Here is a 22,050-nt window from a genome sequence, read left to right on the forward strand (position 1 = left end):
TCCTTGCTTGGTCACCCAGGTTGGTTTGATTTAAAAGCACAAGGGCAAAGGGCCGTCGAACAGTGAACGACAAGGAACGGTGCAAAGGGACAACCACACAACAGCAGCTGCACAACAATCTGGCATAGTTCCACGATGCTCCGACACGAACCCACCCCTCATTGCCGACGTCATCAGCACCGTCATGGTTGAATAGAAGATCTAAGGCCACGTGTCCAGTCTTTTACGACCTGACGTGGTCGCGGTCTATCTCCTGCCGACGTCGGAAGTTAGCACGTGAGCCAGCCTAAGATGCCGACCTGGGCGCGGGGAAGCCACGAGGTAGGGTGGATACTTAATACCGAGTAGATGTATTTCGAAGGAGACTCATCTAAGATGGTTGATTGGATCCGTGGGGCGGATAGATATAGCAATGGCCATCCTCTTATCTAGGAGACTTACAGGTTGGCTCAGATAATGGATGTTTTTCAGACAGAAAGCAAATAGGATAGCAGACTGAATGATCGCCTTCTTTGTCGTTCAGTATTTCAGAGTTTTTTTTTGAACGTCCGTATCTGACGTGTCTCTTGCTTTGTATTTCCTTTTTTTTCCGTAATTTGATAGGATGTACGGAAAATAAAAAGAAAAAAAAGACGCGGAGGAGGAGAGGAAAGTAGGAAAAGAAAAAAAGAAACAGGAAAATGGGGTGCGCACTGGTACGGTGAGCCGTAGGAACCCGTCAAATCTGGCTTGCGGGCCGCGGAGAGAGAGAGAGAGAGAGAGAAGAAAGGGATACGGTAACCTCCCCTTCAACTGGCCCCCGCTCCCCCAGCTCTATCCCTCCTCCCCCACCCCCAGTGTACCTCGTTCCCTGGTCATCATTTCTCCTTTACCTCTCCTCTCCCAATATCTAATTACGTCAACAAAAATCTAATCTCTTCAGAAACGTGTTCTTCTCAACAACCAGAAACCAGCAAATGGCCAATGCGTGGTCGCCATCCTGTCTATATATTCTAGCTCCAACTTAGTCATTCCCACTCCTCCCCCCACTGTGCACTCCCTCCTCTCTTCTCCAAGTAAGTTCTTAATTCCAATCATTCCACGCTACCATTTTTTATTTGTGTCAGGTTCTTATTCCATCTTTACGTTTGGATGAACTAGGTTCTGCTCTTCTTATCTCATGTCTCCATGTCTACGTTGTTGCTCGATGCAACAACCATCACATGAGAGCACATATATCTAAATGCGATGAAGTTCTGGTTTCATATAGTCGTATGCCTAGTCTGTTAGTTTTCAAGTGATTTGCGCTTAGCTTGGCTTGCGTGAATATCTTCATCGCTTGCTAAAGCCTGACTTCAAAATTAACCTACACGAGAACTAGAACAGCTCTATCCAATACTAAAGATATTTGAACTGATGCCAATAGGCTGATCGGCACCTTCATTTAATGTGTGCACATAATTATATTTACATATAGATATGCAGTATTCTTCCTCTAGTTTTGACAGCAGTACTACTCCCATTCTCAACGGGTGGAGGTAACATATAAATAAAATATACTGCGCAGGAGATAAGATTCACAAAATAATTTTACCACAACCTCATCTTAATGGAATCATCTACGTCCCTCTTTAAATATTTTGCATGGGAAATTAATCTACGCATCATCGTTCTGTAGGCTTACATTATGTAGATAGGATATTATAGATACTGTAGGTAGGAAAAAATATTTTGGGATGCTCGTAAATGAACATACAAAAGGTCTACAGCCACTAACTTCACAATTCCACAAACAACCAGTCCGCGGTTGTTGGTAATAAAGAGGATTATTTGTGTATAATTTGTGGGAGCTGTGCATACCTGATGCAGCAACAGCCCTAGGGAGGTCGCTTTAAATGATTGTTCAAATGGTCAAATGAACTGATATCTTTGCCCATTGAAGAATAAACTGTTGAATGGTCACTTTTAATGGTTACATGGCTAGCAATTTTTCTGGAACTAAGTTTTTTAGAATATTATAATGTTGGTCAAAAAGATTAGTTTGATCCTTAAGAAAGTTTAACTTGGTTACAGAATGAAGTAAATTATTTTAGCATACCAAGTTATTAGAATGGACTACGCTCCTTCTAAGACAAGTGGATATATATCTAATCATTTGAAGTCCAAAACTAATAATATCTACTCATTAAAATCCTCAGAAATCAAGAATAATATATTTTGATAGTTCCTAATGCATGCATCAAATGGGCACAAAAAGTAATTAAAAAAAGTCATATTTATCCTCTGCATCAATAAAAAAAGAGTCATATTTAAATTTCTGGGCTAACCCTGTGCATGCTTACTCGGTCATGCCGCGTTGGTGACGGGATCCTATATATATATATATATATATATATATATATATATATATATATATATATATATATATATATATATATATATATATATATATATTCTCTTTTCTTTTTTTTTGGTCAAATTTTTCCTCTTTTCTTGGTACGCATGTTCAACCCATTTAAATCGCACTTACATGGAGTCAGCAGCTTCTACCGAGTACCGAGCGGTAACCTGGTCCCGTTCCTTTTTGTCTGCTAAAGATCACAGTGCAGTGCTAATGGATCCCAATCCACCGTTCCTCGCCACCTACAAAGCTCTCTTCGACAGCCGCCAACCGCAGCAATCCGATACTGATCAAATGGGGGCAGCCGAGGAGTACGAGCTCCCTGTCATCGATCTCAGCCATCTAAATGGTAAGCCCAAGGAGGAGCAGTGCAAGCGAGACATCATGGCTGCTGCCTCCGAGTGGGGCTTCTTCCAGGTGGTGAACCACGGCGTCTCCAGTGGTGTCATGGACAGGCTACGCGAGGTGCAGGTTGGCGTGTTCTGGCGGCCATTCGAGAAGAAGGCCAGCGAGAAGCTGCCGGACTTCTCGCCCGAGAACTATCGCTGGGGGACGCCGACGCCCACCTCCCTCGAGCAGTTGTCGTGGTCGGAGGCGTATCATATCCCTCTCGCGCCGTCCACCGGTGTCGCCAAAGCGAGCACCAGGTACTCATTCTATTCAACATGAACAGCATATTATCCTCTCTACTGGTTGCCACCGCCTGCATTCGAAAGAGTTCGTGCTTCTTTTTTCATCCTGGAATCATGTTGTTATCTCTAAAACGTATCTTCGTTTTCCAAGCTTGTAATTCTGATTCTGATCTCTCCCCCGCTTCTTTAACCCCTCTTGTTCTTTGATCTGTTTGCCCTGAGCATGCTGCAAGTCTTGTACTCCCTCGGAGGAGCCCAATCTCCGCCCTTATTTCTTCTGAGATAAGTCTTGTACTCCCATGGAGGAGCCCAGCCTCCTACCTTATTTTTTTCTTGGGAAAAAGAGAAACTTAGCAAAACATATATTTTTTGAGCTCTTTAGTTCTGTATAGGTATCTATTTTTTTTCAGCGAATAATTGATATAGGACTAAATACACGCCCGCACGGATTCTCACATACTTCTTCTGTTTAAATCCTAATATCCTCGTCACCAAAGATTCAAATCTATTCAAATTTAATTATAAATACCATAATCGGCACGTGGTCAATCTCTATAAATCCATGTTGCAGTATTCCTTAATCCACATAGGTTATGGGCTGAGTTCGCTCCGATATCATTTCTATTACAGCTCAGGCCCTCACTAAAAAAAGGCTAGCTGGAAGATATTTTTTTAAATTCCTAAGTTCTGTATAAGTATCCAAAATCTTCTTGGTAAATAACTGATGTAGGACTAAACACACTAATCATGTCACCATGCTATGGCCGTGATTGAGATAGCCTATGCGGTTTTCTATTTATGTGGAGTTTACTCAATAATACCCATGGTCCATGAAAATAGTCTCTCTTCGTTCCAACAATAAACTAGTGAGAGTCCTTTTTTTTAATTTCTTTATAAATTAGTTAAATTAAATTAATTGAGTATTAATATATTCATAAGAATAAAAAAATAAAATATTTAAAAATGAAGCTGGAAGATCTGCTATAGTTCAATTGAGTATAATTAAATTAGAGGGACACTTTCAATGCTGCGCAGATCATGGACAATGCCCAGGCCTTTTATGAACAGAAAAACTTTTAACTTTAATTGAAGGTCAGCTAGTACGACAATAATGGTACGATGGCATCATAATCACAATTATTGTTTAGTTACACAGGTAGCCCTATACGACCCTACCAGATAAGTTTCTATAAGAAATTATACTCTACATAATTCACATATATGTACCATAAAAACAAATCGAGATGAGATGAAAGGGCTACAATCTTACTTAAGCACATTGTAAATGAGATTCACAAAAATGAGATAAGATGATTGGTGCCGTATACAGCCATATAGTTTAAAATATTATTTTTTTTACTTCTACTTTGTTAAGTTGCTACCAGTAGGGTGTATATATATATATATATATATATATATATATATATATATATATATATATATATATATATATATATATATATTTGCTTTGTTGCATACTATTAATAAATAAAGTAGAAGAATTTCGGTGTTACTACAATTGCTTTTAAAATCTTATACATGTAACGAGCAAAAAAAAAAAAAAAAACACTAGAATTGGCTCCCCCTCACCCCTCTTCTCTCTCTGTTATTAAATGGAATCCACAAACCATTCTTATCGTTTGATACAGGCACATAATGGAGGAGTTCTCGACGGCAATGTCACGGTTGGCACATCAACTAGTGGTGATATTAGCTAGAGGATTGGGCTGCGACGGCACGTACATAAAGGAGAACTGCACATGTAATACTTGTTATTTACGCCTGAATCGTTATCCGCCTTGTCCGGTTAAAAATGGAGTCTTTGGGTTGATCCCCCATACCGATAGTAGTTTCCTGACCATAGTACGCCAAGATCAAGTAGGTGGGCTGCAACTGATGAAGGATGGGAGCTGGATCACTGTTAAACCCAATCTCAATGCATTAATTGTCAACATTGGCGACTTGTTCCAGGTATATATATTCAATATCATTAACAACGATTTCTCCTTGATTAGATGGGTGGTAACTCCTTCCGAGAAAACGACCGTGGTGGAACATGATATTAGTATGGCATTGATTTGGTCATTCCTATAACTACTCTTCTTAGGTGGAGCTTCTCGTGTGATTTTTTTTTTAATTTCTTTTTCTGAAGGAGTAGTTAAAATCAAGCTTAGTTTAATTACTACGGTTTGGCATGCATTGTGGCTTCTGAATCCATGCAGGCATGGAGCAATGGGGTGTACAAGAGCGTGGAACATAGAGTCATGTCGAACCCACAACTGGAGAGGTTCTCAGTGGCATACTTCCTGTGTCCCTCCTATGACACAGTGATACAGAGCCATGCAGAGCCTGCGATCTATAGAGAGTTTAGCTTTGGGGAGTACAAACAGCAAGTCCGAGAGGATGTTAGACGAACAGGTCACAAGGTCGGGCTTCCAAGATTCCTTGCTCAAAGCACATGACCGTAGCCTTGGCTTGTGCCCACCGGAAGATTAAAAATGGCAAAGTTTTGCCGTTCTTTCAGAGCTCTTGCTCTTGCGAGTTCTCCTATTTCCCACTTTTTGCCCAAAACGAGAGATTTAATCTTCACACAGAAAAAGAAGCCTTAACAAGGTTGCATATATTGCACAAAAACAGGTTTACGGCATCTGAGATAATGTGTTAAAACTTAACGGAAAGCAAATAAAAGAGATGCAAGAGAGCGATTTTGCTTCCTAGCTCTGCACGATCATGTTCATTAACCTTCATCCAACTATCATCTTTCAGGCATTAGCCTTAACAAGGTATGGTAGATCTCATTGAGCATTTATTTTAATTTCTCGAGAATATTGGCCCTTTGTTTAAAGGAGTACATAACCAAATAGGCAATAAGAGTGGCCTAATGCTAGGTGGACTAGGTTGTAATATAAACTATGAAAGCAGTTTTACAGCTTTTTAGTTTTATTTATCAAAGCAATGCAGTCAGACATCATTGAATAGTGATAAATAAATCATGGAGTAAAATGTTTCTAGCAAATACTTATTCTAGTCACAGAGCAGCAACATATATTATCCTCTTGTCTACAAGCAAGTAATTAAGCAAGAAGTAACAGAAAACAAGTAGATCCAAGCAAGTAATTAAACTTCTCTCCACAATAATGCCCATGTATCATCCATTGCTCCACTTATGTGGCTAGTCTTGGTCATGCTCGATGCTTGATTCCCTGTTTTGTTGACATAGTAATTTTGTCAGCAACATTGAAAGACGAAGGAAAAGAGAAGGAAGCTCCTCCCAGCCATTATTAAGGAGCATTTAGAAAAACAGAGTAGACATGACCAAAATCTAGTCTTTTCCTGCATTCAGCTACAACTGTTTGTTCTATCAGAAAAAGTACTCCAAAATAAGTTGGCTTTCAATTGGTGGATTGAGAGTCCAGAATTAATAATTACTCCACATAAATACATAATTTGAAAAAGCTATGTTGCTAAAGCCAGACTGTAGACTATCACAGGCTTAGCCTTCACAAGTACAGCGCAGAGCTTAGCTGCCCTTAGGAATATCACGCTGCTTGGTGAAAATTGAAAAGCTTACAGGAAGTAACAGGATGTAAGTTTGTAATAGGCTGGAATCTGAATTAAAAGCATCAATTATTTGAGTCTTAAATCTTGATTTGAGTTTCAGAGATGTGACCATTTTTAAATTCAATTTCTAAGGTAAATCTTAAGAAACTGAATAGCAATAATGGGTACACCTGCAAATGAAAAAGTATTGATGTCCTAGTTTCAATTACCAAACTTGAATCAAACTTAGGGCACATCATCACCTGCTTACCTATTTTAATGTGCATGGTTGAATTCTAAATCATAATAAATTGCTAGCAAAGGAAAAATTCACATGCTGCCATTCAGATGGTCTATTATAGCTATCTTATGGGAGTCCTACAACAGGTGGAGGCAACCTTCGTGCGCAAAAAACATTTAGGTTGTTATGGTGCTCAGTGATGATAGAGGAGAACTAACAAAGCATAACTGGATCTTACAGAATAATTGCTAGGTAAATTTCTTACTGGATATCAAAGCGTAAAGGGATGCTTGCATCTTTCCATTCCAAGCTCTGGAACCATTTCACATCTTCATCTCCTGCAACATGAACTCTCCTCAGCCGTGGTGCACTTTCCTGGCCAAATGGGAGCCTTCTTAGATTTGGACAGCTCCCCAACTTGACGTATTTTAGTGAAGGAAAATCAATAAATATCTCTGCTGGCTCCCCTTGGTAAAAGCTTTTCACCATCAACAAGTTTATGAGCAATAGGTCCTTGAGCCAGGGAAATGCATCCTTTTTTAGTATAACACCATCCTCCTCTGCAATTATTGCCTCCATGTTATCATTATTTTTCAGCTCCAATCTTTCTAAACTTTGGAGTTCATTGGCTAAGCTTGCTGAGAAGAGATACCTCAAGCTCCTGCAGCTCCATATTTTTATCTCCCTCAAGTTTCTAAAGGCTTGCGGGGGTAGAAATTTTGAGTGACTTAAACCCAACCGTTGTGAGAAAATAGATGCAAGATTATCACAACCAATGACTTCTACAGAATTCAGGTTCTGCAGACTGCCAGGCAGTACAGCTCCACTCCATATGCTTTTTAGATTTCGCAATCGATGTAGTGTCAGTGTTCTCAGATTTGGCAGAACTACACTTTCATTCTGAAGTCCTTCGAAGTTGAACAATACATGTGGATTCTCACATTCTTTCACAGCAACTACATGTAAACAGCTATGCACTCTTCGCAGAAAGTAGCTTGGCATTATATCAACCAATTTGTTGCACCGCATTATATCTAGCATTTTCAATTTTCCAAATGAAAGAGCTGGAAGCGGTCCTTTGCAGATTCTATTCAAGTTATCCAAGTTCCAAAGGTTTAAAACTTCTAAGTTAACAAAGGCAACTAGTGAAGCCTCTTCTTCTGTGTCAAGGAGACATTCCAAGTGATGACATCTTGTAAGACGGAGTTTCTTCAGACTTATGAAACCATTGCTTTTATCTAGCAGTGCCAGACTCGTGAATTCCCACTTGCATCCCTCAAAGATAAGGTCCTCTGCTTTCCTCAGCAATTCCTTAGCCCAATTTGCAATGTTATTTACTCCCTTGAGATAAAAATTCCTCTGATATACATTAGCCAAAACAAACCAATCTACTTCAGTATAAATGATGAACTGGTTCAAGTTTTTCAAACCACCAGGAGGAATCACCTCCTGGGAAAAATATTTGACATCCCTCACATAAACCTGTAAACAGACCAGCCTCTCTAAAGAAGCAATTTCAACTAGCAAAGCTTTGTTTATCATGCAGCTTTTCAAGTACAGTTCTTCCAACCGACATAGCTTACGTATCATATTAGGTGGTATTCTATGAGAGGTGCAGTATGACAAATCAAAGAGCCTCAAATCGACCAAAGTACTTATCTCTTCTGGCAACACATTAATTGGACATTTCTGCAAGCCAAGTATCTTAAGTTTATGCAAGTGTCCAATCCGAGAGATGTCACGTAATTTTTCGCATCTATCCAAGCGAAGTGTCCCCAACTTTGTCAAGCATGAAAGTGATGAAGGTAATGACTCAATATTGGAGTCACTCAAATCTAAAACAGTAAGTGATACCATCCCCTTAAAGAAGTCACTCGGCATGCTATGTAATGATGGATTGACATTCAGTAACAGTGTATGTACCTTGGGGCAGTTTGGCCGATCTGGAAGTATGCTTATGTCATTATTCATCAGTGATATTCTCCGACATTCTCCCAAATTTTCTTCCTCTGGCCAATCTTTCATTCCTAGCCCAGCTTTCACGAAGAAACGGTTCTCACCTTTCGATGCAATATATACAGCTACATCTCGAACAACATCGTGCATCTTTACAACCCGCTCTTTGTCAGTGTTTAATAACAAACAAGAAGCTATAAGATCCTCCACCAATAAGTGCACTTTTGCTCGGGCATCCTTTAATTCATAGACATCCTTCAAGAATCCCTCACCGACAGCATACCTTGCTAGCTCGTCCTCGGTTATGTTGTAGTCTTCACGAAATAAGCAACAGAACAAAAACAATAATTTTGTCTCCTCATCTTTCATATAATTATAACTCAGTTCTAGGCACTTAAACAATTGGTCCTCTACACCTTCAAGGTTCTTAGGAATAGATCGCTTCAGTTGCAGCAAGGCACCTTCCCACATGCCTTTCTTGTCACGCCCTCGTAGTGCCCTTCCAACCACAACAATTGCCAATGGCAAGCGTGCACATTCCTTAACTACCTTACTCGACAAAGGTTTCAAATCAGGATTCTCGATGACTTCCCCAGCTTTGCTTTTGAATAGAACCCATGAATCCTCATCCGATAAGACATCAACAAGGACTGCAGTGTCGCACTCCATCGTTCCGCATACTTGAGCTTTCCGGGTGGTGATTAAAATTTTGCAACCACTGTGGTCTTCTCCAAATGGGATCCCAACAACTTTTTTCAACTCTAATCTAGCCCAGACATCATCAAGCATTATTAGAATCTTCTTCTCCTTCTTTAACCTGGAAGCAAGTGCTGTAGCTGCTGAGTCACCATGGCCCCGAAGTGTCGTGCCCAAGCTCTCTGCTATATCGCGTTGAATCTGCACTGGATCTGGTGTTTGTGATACAACCACCTTTACAACAGTATCAAACATGTTCTCTCTTCTAGCTCTCCTGCCTATTTCCTCCATTAAAGTTGTCTTGCCAACACCACCCATACCATAAATCCCAATCAAGTGCTTCTTTTCATCTTCCAGTGCGTCAAATACCTTTTTCATGGCTTCTCTAGTCGAGGTGAAGGCCATGAAATCTCCTGCTGGCATGGATTCAAAAATTGGTTGTGGTGGAGGCTGAGACACACTGCCAAAACTTTTTCCTTGTTGTAGGAGATTCTCAGCTTTAACTGTGTTCTCTGCAGCCTCCTTGCCTAGCCTATAGCGCCAAGACCAATCAGGGCAGCAACCTTTACAGCATCTCTTATTCTGTTTAAATTTGTCTTCTATTCGACTTGTGTTGCTCTCCCATTCAGTTACTCTTGTTAGCCACGCATTCACTACATCTTTGATCACTTCATCTTTTCTACGTGCTTCATCTAATTGTCTTACTATGTCGTTCCTTAACGGCTGCAGTTTGTCCAGATGTTCCCTGAGTTCCTCCACTTTCTTGCCGTAACATGCAAGGTAGGCCACCCAAGTCTTAAGAGGTGGCCATAAACATTTCCCGATCTCAGTTATCATTGAAGACAAAACTTCCATGGTCCCTTCACAGAAACAAAAACAGTTTTGTGCATGAGATTGTAAACAATGATAACGACATAACAGAACGTTTCGAAGTCGTTATCCAAGCCTCTTCTCATCAAATATGAGAAAACATATTTCAAAACATTTAGAAGAAAAAAAATTTAATTTGGATCGACTTAACTTCTTCTATTTTCCACCCAAATTGAAGAAGAATAAAAGAAAAAAAAATCAATAAGAAAATCAATAGAAGTTACTAACTTGAAATTCAATTTTCATTTCCAAAGCTAAAGATCTCGTTGTGTTGTATGTGTTGTAATTATCTAATTATAATTAATATTAATAGAGAATAGTAATAATTAATGATAAAGTAGTAATTAAGTAACACAATTTCTTTCTAACTATCAATTATTCCTATCCTAAATCCCAGTCTTTCATTTAAGTATCTTCTTTCTATGCTATGATTTTGTGGATCCTGTCCTAGAGTTGGATACACATTTCCATTTCTGTTCCTCAAATTCAATCTTAGATTCCCTTTTTCTTTTCTTCCTATCCCCCTCCTATCCTAAAGAACTGAAAAAAAAGGAAGGGGTGAAATTTTAGTCATGTCATGTAGAATTGTATCCCTAATTTTCTTCATTTCTTCACATATTAATAACTAGAATGAGAAAAAGGGAATGGCAAGGCATCTAAGAATAACCGATTAATTTCTATCAATAGACTTGCTAAAGACCCAAACATAGAGTAGTTAGCACTGATGCCACAGAGAGATGATATCATTTAAAAATGAGCAGTTTAGATAGAATCGAATTTTCAATTGATCCGGGGGGGAAATTTTCTTGGGCAAAAAAAAAAAAATTAAAGAAAAAAGAGAAGAGCCTCTTGTTTCCAAGCGGAACTTGAAGAGGCTGCTAGCAGATTCGTTGGAGATGGCAAGTTAACACCATGGGGCCTTTCACTCGCTCTAGCACATTTTGGCGGAACGTAAATGTTATAGTAGAATCTTTGAGGTAAATAATGTTTAAAAAAAGAAAAATGGAAAAGAGGATTTGCAGAGACATGCAGATTAGAAGCTAGTATCTCCAGCTTCATGAGAAAGAAGATGAAAAATCCGCGAGCATCCTAGCCAAATGGGACTTGTGTCTCAATCCGATCAAAAAGAAACACATTGTGTGTTGACCACCAGGAAAGGAATGGATTAAGATTATGAGGGATGGTTCAATTAGAGAGCATGGGATGGGTTGTGAAGGTTTAGCAAGACAGGAGGATAATCTAAACTGAATCCAATAAAAAATAGGGATTAATTTTTTAAAAGAGATAAGTACAATGAGATTCGAGATAAAATAATAATAATAATAATAATAATAATAGAGTATGGATGGATAGAAATATTATCTATTTGGATCAGATTTGGTGGCATGGCCAAGTAGTAAGGCAGGGAACTGCAAATCCTTTATCCCCAGTTCAAATCCAGGTGTCACGACTTGAAATTTCTTATCTGCTGAACAAATTCTTGCCCCGCATTTCAAAACATTTAGAAGAAAGAAAAAATCATAACAAGAATTGATTTACTATAAATACCTTTTACAGAAGAGAGAAGAGATGTTACGAGGGCTGGCTGCAGCTGCTCAAAACTAGAAAACAGTTGCCAGAAGATAAAGGAACATGGGATAAACTGATAGAAAGCAGTAGACGAACTATGTTTCATGGGCTCGAAGACGTCATTCCAATCCATCTAAACAAGCAAAAATGTAGCCTTGAGCTCCACTCATTGCACATACCTTACGTGAGATTTGCAACTAAATCCTGTACAGGAACCTGCGTAAAGGAATTTGCTGCAAGTATAAGAATATCTTTTCCAAAAGCAACATCGAGGAGAAGGAATCTATCTATACCCGCAAGTATTAGAGAAGTCAAAGTTGGTGAGAAAAAATGTGCTGCAAACTTATTGATTAGAAATTCTAAACTAGTTTCTCATGTTTATGCCTTCAAAGGAGAAGAAAGCAAAGATTTTTGACTGGTAGAATTTTGAATAAAAGATAAGAAAATTAAATTTTCACAATGATCGGTTGCATCGAGAAATGGGGGAGGAGGGATCGTCAGGAGAAAATTAAATTCTCTTTGTTTCTCTCTGGCTTCTCTTTTACTCGTCTCTGCCTTCCTCGCCTACCCCGCTGCTCTCCATCTTGATCTCGCCAGTCCTCACCATCGAATGGCTTGATCCATGTCAATCTCCTCTGCCGAGCCCTCTTTACTCCTCTCTGCTCTTTATCTTTAACTCCGCTATGCCTTCTTTTCTTGATCTCGCCGGTCTTCGCCATCGAGTGCTTCCCGTTTACGGCTCCCATCTCCATCCGGTACCATCTCTCAGGCCATGATGACCACTGGCTCTCTCTCGTTGCCATCAACCCTAATCTAGGGTCGGTCCGGCGCATTAACGCCATCAAACCTTCCTCTGTCCTCCGCTCTCCTAAGCTTTGTCCACTTCCACCCTTCTCCCTGACCGTTTGCTTAAGGTGGCTCTTGCCTGTCGCCCTTGGAAATCTCTCTTCCCCTTCTTGATTTTTGACAGGCTCTAGGGTTTGATGATTTTGCTCCAGGTGGAGTATGCTTGTCGTGGCTTGGTTGGGAGGTATTTGCAAGGGACTCCGATTGCCTCAATTGAAAACTACAACGTGTTACTCCAGAACCATGCAAACTATTTCATTATTAATTATTTTCTCTAGTTTGAAACTTTAGCCATTCATTAAGCCATGAGCAGACACTAATGGCTAATATTTCATACGTTTTACCTTTTTTAAATAAAAAAATCCTAACTTTCTCGATCATGCCTAAATATTCCAGGTTTTTCTTACATAATATAATAAAATTTATCATCACATATAGCGTACAAAGCTCTTTGCCTTGCATAAAAGCAACCGTATAAACATCCAAAGCACAAACCTGTTCCCTTATCGCATTTTTCATCTTGAAAGAAAGTAACAAACTGCAGCGGCCCGTAGTAGTTGGGCCTATGCGCCAGCCTGAAAAGGCCAGCCCAACTCTTCGCGTGCACTGCACGTGAGGAAAAAAGGGGAGGAGGACTCCGGCTAGAAGTCTCCTTCCTCTCTCATCTGATCGTGATTGTATTTGAATTCTAGGGTTTCAGAGGGATCCAAATACCCAAAAACAAAGATTTTTGCCTATTTAAGATCCCTCATCCTCCTCCTTTGAGTTTCATCGAAAAATAGGCAACATTTTGCCACGATTTCAAGCTATTCTTCCCGAGGATCGAGATAAACGTCCTTCATCTTTGGTGTTTTGGCCTTCGTTTTTTTTTTTAATTTAGGCTGACAATTGCCAGAATTTCATCCGAAACAGGACATCCTTGTTTCGGTCTTCTTCTACCGAGTTTTGCCGCCGCCAACCGCCAAGTTTAGCCGAGGTTGCGGCCGCCTGTGGGTGTTTTCGGGTGGGTAGCTGGGCCACCGCCACTGCCACCTACTTTCGGTAAGGGGAAAGGAAGAAAGGAGGTGGGGAAGATGGATTTTCCGTTCGTAAAGAGAGGAGAGTGAATGTTTTTCTCCCTTCTCCCCTCTTCTCCCTTTTCTTTCTCTCTCCTCTCTATTTCTCTCTCTTTCTTCTCCCTCTTTCTCTCTCTCTTGGTGTCTCTCTCTAGTTGAACCGGGTAGATGGTAGAAAGTTTTGAGGACCTGGTGATGGAGGCGGTCATTATAGCAGAAAATTTATCAAAAAGCACTGAAGATCACCGGCTTATTCAAAAAGGAGGAACTCGAGGCCAAAGTGAGAGAAGCTGAGGCCGTCGGCTTGGTTGGCGTCGATGGGAAGATCGCCAGAGAACTCAGTACTGGAGGGAAGCACGAGTAGAGGGGGATTGAGAGGGGAGGCACTGCCATCGAAAGAGGAGAGTCATGGTGATCGTAACCCGGAAGAAAAGGGGAGAGGGAAAAGCGACCTCCGAGACGCGGTGCCTTCTCGCAACTTTTCATGAACTTTGGTTTCAAACTAAAAGGCAGCCGCTAAAAACGGTCTTTTAGTACAACTGGGTCGAAATCTTTCTCCAATAATTCTCTTTCCTTTCGAAACATTTCCATATATATATATATATATATATAGAGAGAGAGAGAGAGAGAGAGAGAGAGAGAGAGAGAGAGACGCAGACAATGCTATAATGCATCCTTTCCACTCTTCTCGGTGATCAAATTATAGAAAAAAGGACGTAACAATCTCAAGAATCAAAGGAAGCCTCGGACAGTTGTCCTGCATCCTCGTACTTGATACAAAACTATTTAACCCCTTTCAGGATTTTAGAGACGCAGACCTCTCAATGGTGAAAGCCTTGCAACTGTGGCGTCTGGAGAAGTATTGAAAACACAAAGAAAATTAATCAGTTCTGGAATACAATTTTGGCTGGTCTAAAGTAGTCCAGAATAAAACTTTTGGAGTGGAATAGTCCAAAATATAATGTATAATCAAACAAGAAGTAGATGGATATCTGAATTGTTACAACTTACAAAGCACGTTATTTGTTGCAAATAACAAACATTATTGTGCCCACATGACATGGCATAAGAAATAAGCAATAGAAACAGGACATTATGGAGAGTCATCTGACTGCATTAAGTACCATCTCCCCAAGCTTGCACCTGAGAACAGCAAACTCCACAGCCGTCTGCCTAATCTGAATCTCTTTCGGTGTCTGAATGGCTGTTTTTAGCATAATTTTGTGTTAGCCACTATAAAACAAATTTCAGAGAACAAAAACAGAGCACCCAATAACCAAACTGCCTCTTGCTGCATTCTATGATAGACTGCACACACTAAGTTAGATTGAAACAAAGCTGCACTGGAAGGAACAGCAGGTTGTGCAGATAGGGATTGTAGCTTAATGAACTCTTTAGTGCCTTTGAATTGTAGCTAAGGTAGTGGCTTCAGGTTTTGCAAAGTCAATCCAGGCCTAGGAATAGAAAGGCCAACTTAGGCCTTGAATAGATTATGTGTAGTCGACTTGGCTGAGTATGAAAAGATAGTGCACTTAAGGGCAATTTGAATTCGGGCTGTGAAAATTCCAATCCAAATGTGTAAGGCAGACCCAACAACAAATTGGGGTAGTTCCATGGCAAAACTTTGAAAAAAAGAAAAGGATTCACCTTGCATGTCAAATAGGTGGACACAACAACTTCCAATTGAAATTGCAAGGCGAGTCCTTGAATGCTGATATGTAATTGTACCACTATAAAATTGAAAATATTCCTGATAGGTTACTCACTCCCATTGCAGGGATGTCCTACGACCAGTGAAGGCAATCTACGGGTGCCAAAAAATGTATCATATCCCGGTCATAGGACACTCCAGGAACTGAGGCTGCAAGAGGCAATCCAGTCTACATGCACTGGAGTAATATATGTGTGTATATATATGTATATATATATATATGTGTGTATATATATGTATATATATATATATGTGTGTATATATATATATATATATATATATATATATATATATATTGAGATGACACTCTAGTACAGGGGCCAGCTCAGCATACTGAATATCGGTACGCCCCTCATATCGTCTATTGGTACTGAACCGGTACGGTATAGTATGACCCTTAATGCCTAGTTCGGTATAGTATGGCGTACCATGTACCGAAGTAAAATACTAGAGAACAATTTGTGAAGGAAGCATGCATGAAAAAAACAAAAAAAGAAATGCTAGGAAAAAGACTGACCAGATAAAAAAGCGGGAAGGGATGCTTGGATCGTCCCACTCCAAATTTTGGAACCATTCAACATCATCATGTCCTGCTACATGCACCTTCTTTAGCTTTGGTGCACTTTCTGGACCAATCAGGAGACTCTTCAAACTTGAACATCCCCCCAGCTTGATGTATTTCAGTGAAGGCCAATCAAGAAATATTGCTGCTGGCTCCCCACAGTAGATGCTACTCAACTTGGACAAGTTTATTAGTAACAGATCCTTCAGTAGGGGGAATGCTCCTTTCTCCAGCTCAACACCATTCTCCTCTGCAACTATCTTCTCCATCGCTTCATTATCTTTGAGCTCCAACCTTTCCAATCTCTGGAGCTCATGCACTATGCTTGGCAAGAAGAGATAGCTCATGGCCCTACACCTTGATATTTTAAGCTCTTTTAAATTTGTGAAGGTCCCAGGTGGTAGCAGTCTCTGGTGTCCAGTATCCAACTGACATGAGAACAGATATGCAAGTTTGTTACAACTGGACACTTCCAGAGTGTTCAGCTTCTGCAAGCTTCCATGAGGAATGAGTCCAGTCCAGATGCTGGTCAGATTTGGTAAACGCTGCAGTGTCAAATTACTCAAATTTGGCAGCATAATACTCCCTTGCTGAAGTCCCTCAAAATTGAATGCCACTTGTGGTTCACCACATTCTTTAATGGCAAGCACTTCTAGACTGCAATGCACTCTTTGCAGCAAGTCAAACGGCATTATATTATTTAAGTTCTTGCAGCGCATTATATCCAAGATTCTAACTTTTCCAAATGATAGAGCTGGAAGTGGTCCCTGGCAGATGCTATTCAAATTTTCTAAATTCCAAAGGTTAATAATCTCTAGGTCACAATATGCATTTGAAGGAGCCACTTGTGTTGTATCAAGAAGACACTCTATGTGATGGCATCTTGTAATGCGTAGTTTCTTCAGGCCTGCAAAACCATTTTGTCCATCTAATTTCACCAAATTCACAATATCCCACTGGCAGTCATCTAACATGAGTTCCTCTGTTTTACCCAAAAATACCTTAGCCCAATTCAATGAGTTGCTTACTCCCTTGAGAAAAAAATTTCTTTGGTACACAGATGCCAACGAAAACCAATCCAATTCATTATAAATAATGAAGTGGCTTAAATTCTCCCAAGCATTGACAGGGAGAAAATCTTGAGAAAAGTTTTTGGCATCCCTTACATACACATGTAATCTGACCAAGCGTTTCAAGAAAGCAATCTCAGCAAGGAGATCTTTGTTCACATTGCAGCCTATCATGTACAGTTCTTCCAACCGAATTAGCTTAGGTATCAAATTAGATGGTATCCTAAGAGAACTGCAGTTTGATATATCCAGGAGCTTCAGATTAACCAAGGTTCCTGTTTCTTCTGGCAACACACTAATTCGGCATTTCTGCAAGCCAAGTATTTCCAGTTTCTTTAATTTCCCAATCATAGCAATATCTTGTAATTTTTTGCATCTGTCCAGACGAAGCGTCACTAGGTTTGTCAAGTGTGCAAGTGACAAAGGTAATGATTCAATGTCAGTGTCACTCAAGTCTAAAACAGAAAGTGCTGCCATTCGTTGAAAGAAATTGTCCGGCATACCACTTGTGATAGGATTTATATTCAATAATATGGTCACTACCTTGGGGCAATTTGGCTGATCAGGTAGTGCCCATAGGTCATTATTCATCAGTGAAATTCTCTTACATGCTTCCAAGTTTTCACCCTCCGGCCAATCTCTCACTCCTAGGCCAGCTTTTACAAAGAAATGATTGTTGTCTTTGGATGCGATGTATACAGCCACATCTCGGACCACATCATGCAGCTTAACACATCCAATTTTATCACTGGTTAATAGCAAACAAGAAGCCTTCAGTTTCTCAGCCAAGAAGTGCACTCTACTTCGTACATTCTCCAAAGAGTACAAACCTTTCAATAGACCCTCACCCACTGCATATCGTGTAAGTTCATCCTCACTTATGTCATAGTCTTCACGAAACAAGCAGCAGTACAAAAACAACACTTTCATCTCATCTGTTTTCAACTGTTTGTAGCTCAGTTCTAGTGACTTGAACAACTGTTCCTCCACACCTTCTAGGTTTGTAGGAGTGGATTGTTTGAGCTGGAGCAGTGCATCAACCCAGGCACCTCTTTCATTATATCCTCGCAATGCCCTTCCAACTACAACAATTGCCAGCGGCAAACCACCACACTCTTTTGCAACATTTCTTGCGACGGGTTCTACATCAGAGGTTTCAACAACCTTTCCAGCCTTACTTTTGAAAAGGTCCCATGAATCTGGTTCTGACAATACATCTACTAGGACCGAAACATCAGTTTCCATCAAATCACATACTTCAGATTTACGAGAAGTTAGTAAAATTTTGCAACCCATGTGATCATCTCCGAAAGGAATTCCAATGCCTTTTAACTCTAACCTAGCCCATATGTCATCCAGCATTATCACAATTTTCTTCTCCTTACGCAACCTAGTAGCCAGTGCCCTAGCAGCAGATTCACCACTCCCCCAGAGACTCATGCCCAACAGCTCAGCAATCTCACGTCTGATCTGCTCAATGTTTGGATTCTGTGATACAACCACTTTGATGACAGCATCAAACCTCTTATCTTTTTTCAATCTTCTGCCAATCTCTTCCATCAGGGTTGTCTTGCCGACACCACCCATACCGTATATTCCAATCAAGTGCGTATTCTCATCTTCTAATGCATTCATAACCTTATCCATGGTGATTCTAGTGGAGCTGAAGGCCATAAAATCACCCACAGGCATGGCCTCACAGGTTGGCGGAGGAGGAAGCTGAGATACACTCTCACAATTTACTTCTCCAGAGCGCACCTCTCCAAGGCGCACCTCAACATCAGCTTTTTTCTTTGTAGCCTCCTTGCCAAGTTGATAGCGCCAGGAACAGTTGGGGAAGCACCCTTTAAGACATCTCTTGTTCTGTCCAACCTCTTTCCCCATATTAACAATTTCTGTCTCCAGTTTATCCACTTTATTCATCCATGCAGTTACTACATCATTGACCTCTTCGCCTCTTCTATTAGCTGTCTCGACAGATCGTTTTATGTCATTTCTTACATTCTTTAAATGCTCAAAATCTTCTTCGAGTTTCTTGACTTTCTTCTTGTAACGTAGAAGATAGCCTGCTCGGGACTTCAAATGTTTCCATAAGAACAGTACAATGTTGTTTCCAAGGTTAGATCCCATTCCTGCTCCACACTGAGACAAGCAAGGCAAGCCCATGACCTGTATCAGAGCCAAGCAGAGGCCAATTGAATTAATAACGATGAAAGTGAAATTATTGATGTTAGTCATTGCAATAAACATATTTGGATTAATCTGAAATGAAAGTAGATGTGAATAATATTAAGGTTCAATTTTATCTTTACTTAAAGGAGATTAGCTAATCAAACAGGTGTGCGTGGAAAATTATCATTCACCACCAATGTATGATTTTATAAACCCCCAACTGAAAAGTCAAGGTCAACTAAAAAGATACCTATGGCAACCAATTAGGAGTTGCCGCCCCTGCATTTGAAATTAATACCTCGAGTATATTCCTTATATGAGTGCAATAACCACTTTTAACTTAACCTTCCGCGGTAAGAGCAAACTGTCTTATTGGTTTCCTTTATTGCGACGTACTCTATGGGCTTATCGTCCCCCTCCCTACACGTCGACCTTTTCCTTGCTCTGGCACTGATTGACCAGCTCCTCAAGTAGATTCTTACAAGCTAAGGTAGTCCCCCGTCATGCTGGAAATCCTCTCATATATCGAAGGAAATCATCAAAATCTTTCCCAAAACATAAATCTTCTGATGCTTTATATGGGAAAAGAAATGGCTCCAATGATGAGATAACTATCCTCTATTGCAGCATCAAAATAATTGATCTTTCGTCGACTAAATCAACCAGATATAATGTGATATACATTCAAAAATGACATCTGCTGGGTCAGACCATGCCGTTATCCAAAGGAAGCAATCAGATTGTACGACTAATCTGAGATGTACTCCTCAATCATTGACATAACCATTTACAATATGAGAAATAAGGAAATCAATTTGAATTTGCCAGAAAAGGGATTCTCCTGAGCAAGAGTCAGCCATAGCTGCCCACTAAAGTATATTTATAGGTTGAGATAAGGTCGAAAGTTGCAGAGTACGAGTATATATGATCATGTTTGCCCAAACAAGTAAATAAATAAATAAATAGGAAAGAGTATTTGCTCTTGCATTTTAGAATGACTGAATATCTGAAGGAGGACATAGAGTCCATAAAGGATGGTTAGGAGCATTAGTTACTTTTGTTGAGAACGAAAGAGGTCTAACTACTTCAGTGCAAAGAATTTAACAATCCTTATCATGATCATTATCAAAACACTTTCCCATCAGAAAAGGATAGAAATGGAAAATAACTTCAAGCGACAAAGACTTGATGAAAAGTCTAAGCAAATTTCTATCATTAGATGTCATCTAGAAAGGTAACTTAGATCTAACAGGGAATTTAGAAGGCAAGTTAGTGGGCAGGGAGGCTTCCTGACTCCTGAAGAATCTAGTAATTGGTCAAAGACAAGCATTGTGAACCTAATGAGCAACTAGGACAGTCTAGGATTGGTAATAAATGTACACAATAAGTTAAACAAGATCTAGCACAGTCAACCTTATAGATTCACCAAGTAGATCTCGTAATGATCCTGATAGAGCCCAATGGAGTGTCATCTTAAGGGCCACAAGATTTTTAAGGGCCACCAATGGATAATGCATTCCACTTCCTCGTTTCTCAGCTCATGTTAGGTGTATCTCAAGGATCATTGCATATTTAAGGGACAAGCTTGATGCTGTATCCTACTTCATCTTCACCAGATACAAGTACTATTCATAATTCAGATGATAAAAAATTAAGAGTATTCTCAAAGAAAAGGAAAACAGAAATACTGCAGCTATTACTTACTGCCTACACTCTTGGGTGTATAACACAAGGATTTCATCATGATCAGGCATCCCAGGGAGCCAACAAGAATCCTCCATTTTCGTAGCAAAAACAAACACAAGCAACAACCCCATAACAACGACAAATAGACAGCAGGTTGCACAATTTTTCCACATAAACTTAGAATTTTAGTCATACAATAAATCATAAAAATATCATTTGAAGTTACAACAAACCAAATCAGAAGACTTGCTAAATTAAACCCTTTTATGTGTGAAGCTAAACTCCATATCATTAATTTCATAATAATTTTCCTTTCACCTCTTACCCTATTCAATGTTCTTGAATACCCAACTGATATTAGCATAGGACTTTCAAATCAAATCCATCAAGTTTAAAGACTGGACTTCCATATGCCAAAAAGAGGGGCAAAACAATGAATAGGAAGAAAAATATCTTAGTTGCTTCAGCGGAAATCAACGATAAGAGCAAAAGAGAGGTACATACCTCGCCGACGAAGGTGGCCTCTGAGAAGATATACCCAAGAACAGAAGAACTGAAGCGAGCTTTCAAGGACAGCTATCGAAACGCCGGATAGAAATGGAATGCCAATGATGGACTTAAAATCTTGGATACAGAAAACCAACAGCAAACTTGGGCGTCTATAGATCTGGAATATGTTAAGGTGCTGCTTGTTATACGTACAGAACAGCTACTTGGACTGGTGCACGTCTTTCTATTTTTTCAACAAAAAATTTCCTCTAGTGTAGAAGGCGAGGATCCTCTTATTTCTTTGAGAAAAGTCAATGGCGACGTAAGATCTTTCTGGGCTTGAAACAGAGACGGGAGTAAACCAGCAAGCAGTTAAAAATATTAAGAACTCGTTTGGTTCGCGGAAAGTTTTTTTTTTTTTTTTTTTTAATATAATTTTTAAAAAATAAATTTGTAGGGAGAAAATGTCTAGAAAAGTACTTTTAGCATGTTTGGTTAATCATGAGAAAGTGACAAATTTCCAAAATGCTTATGTTTGGTTGGCCATCCACTTTCCTAGGAAAGTTATGTATAAT

General features: G+C 39.8%; 3 protein-coding genes across 5 annotated transcripts; 1 reads left to right on the forward strand and 2 right to left on the reverse strand.

The window, feature by feature from the left end:
• Nucleotides 1-871: 871 nt before the first annotated feature.
• On the forward strand, nucleotides 872-5,719 carry LOC103716836 (gibberellin 2-beta-dioxygenase 8-like). Of its 2 annotated transcripts, XM_088724121.2 has the most exons (4): nucleotides 872-1,055; nucleotides 2,577-3,027; nucleotides 4,662-4,983; nucleotides 5,235-5,719. In XM_088724121.2, the coding sequence occupies exons 2-4, from the start codon at nucleotides 2,594-2,596 to the stop codon at nucleotides 5,472-5,474; spliced, it is 996 nt and encodes a 331-aa protein (XP_088580247.2). In that variant the 5' UTR covers nucleotides 872-1,055; nucleotides 2,577-2,593; the 3' UTR covers nucleotides 5,475-5,719. The 2 variants fall into 2 exon arrangements, with proteins under 2 accessions (XP_088580247.2, XP_008803234.5); XM_008805012.5 differs by lacking the exon at nucleotides 872-1,055 and having other exon boundaries at nucleotides 2,423-3,027.
• A 261-nt stretch (nucleotides 5,720-5,980) lies between these two features.
• On the reverse strand, nucleotides 5,981-14,428 carry LOC103716817 (disease resistance protein At4g27190-like). Of its 2 annotated transcripts, XR_015988325.2 has the most exons (4): nucleotides 11,864-14,428; nucleotides 7,059-10,305; nucleotides 6,824-6,950; nucleotides 5,981-6,215 (listed from the first exon to the last, which is right to left on the reverse strand). XR_015988325.2 is itself a non-coding variant. In XM_088724106.2 (3 exons), the coding sequence occupies exons 1-3, from the start codon at nucleotides 12,015-12,017 to the stop codon at nucleotides 6,185-6,187; spliced, it is 3,432 nt and encodes a 1,143-aa protein (XP_088580232.2). In that variant the 5' UTR covers nucleotides 12,018-14,428; the 3' UTR covers nucleotides 5,981-6,184. The 2 variants fall into 2 exon arrangements, 1 of the variants encoding a protein (XP_088580232.2); XM_088724106.2 differs by lacking the exon at nucleotides 6,824-6,950.
• Nucleotides 14,429-14,686: 258 nt separating this feature from the next.
• LOC148715225 (disease resistance protein At4g27190-like) lies at nucleotides 14,687-21,802 on the reverse strand. Its single transcript, XM_088724113.2, has 3 exons — nucleotides 21,491-21,802; nucleotides 16,014-19,297; nucleotides 14,687-14,989 (listed from the first exon to the last, which is right to left on the reverse strand). Exons 2-3 carry the CDS (start codon nucleotides 19,292-19,294, stop codon nucleotides 14,959-14,961), a joined length of 3,312 nt encoding a protein of 1,103 aa, XP_088580239.2. The 5' UTR covers nucleotides 19,295-19,297; nucleotides 21,491-21,802; the 3' UTR covers nucleotides 14,687-14,958.
• Nucleotides 21,803-22,050: the final 248 nt, after the last annotated feature.

Source organism: Phoenix dactylifera, chromosome 1 (assembly GCF_051530095.1).
Source record: "Phoenix dactylifera cultivar Ajwa chromosome 1, Ajwa_hap1_PhDact_Kaust_v1.1, whole genome shotgun sequence".
Classification (NCBI taxonomy): Eukaryota; Viridiplantae; Streptophyta; class Magnoliopsida; order Arecales; family Arecaceae; genus Phoenix; species Phoenix dactylifera.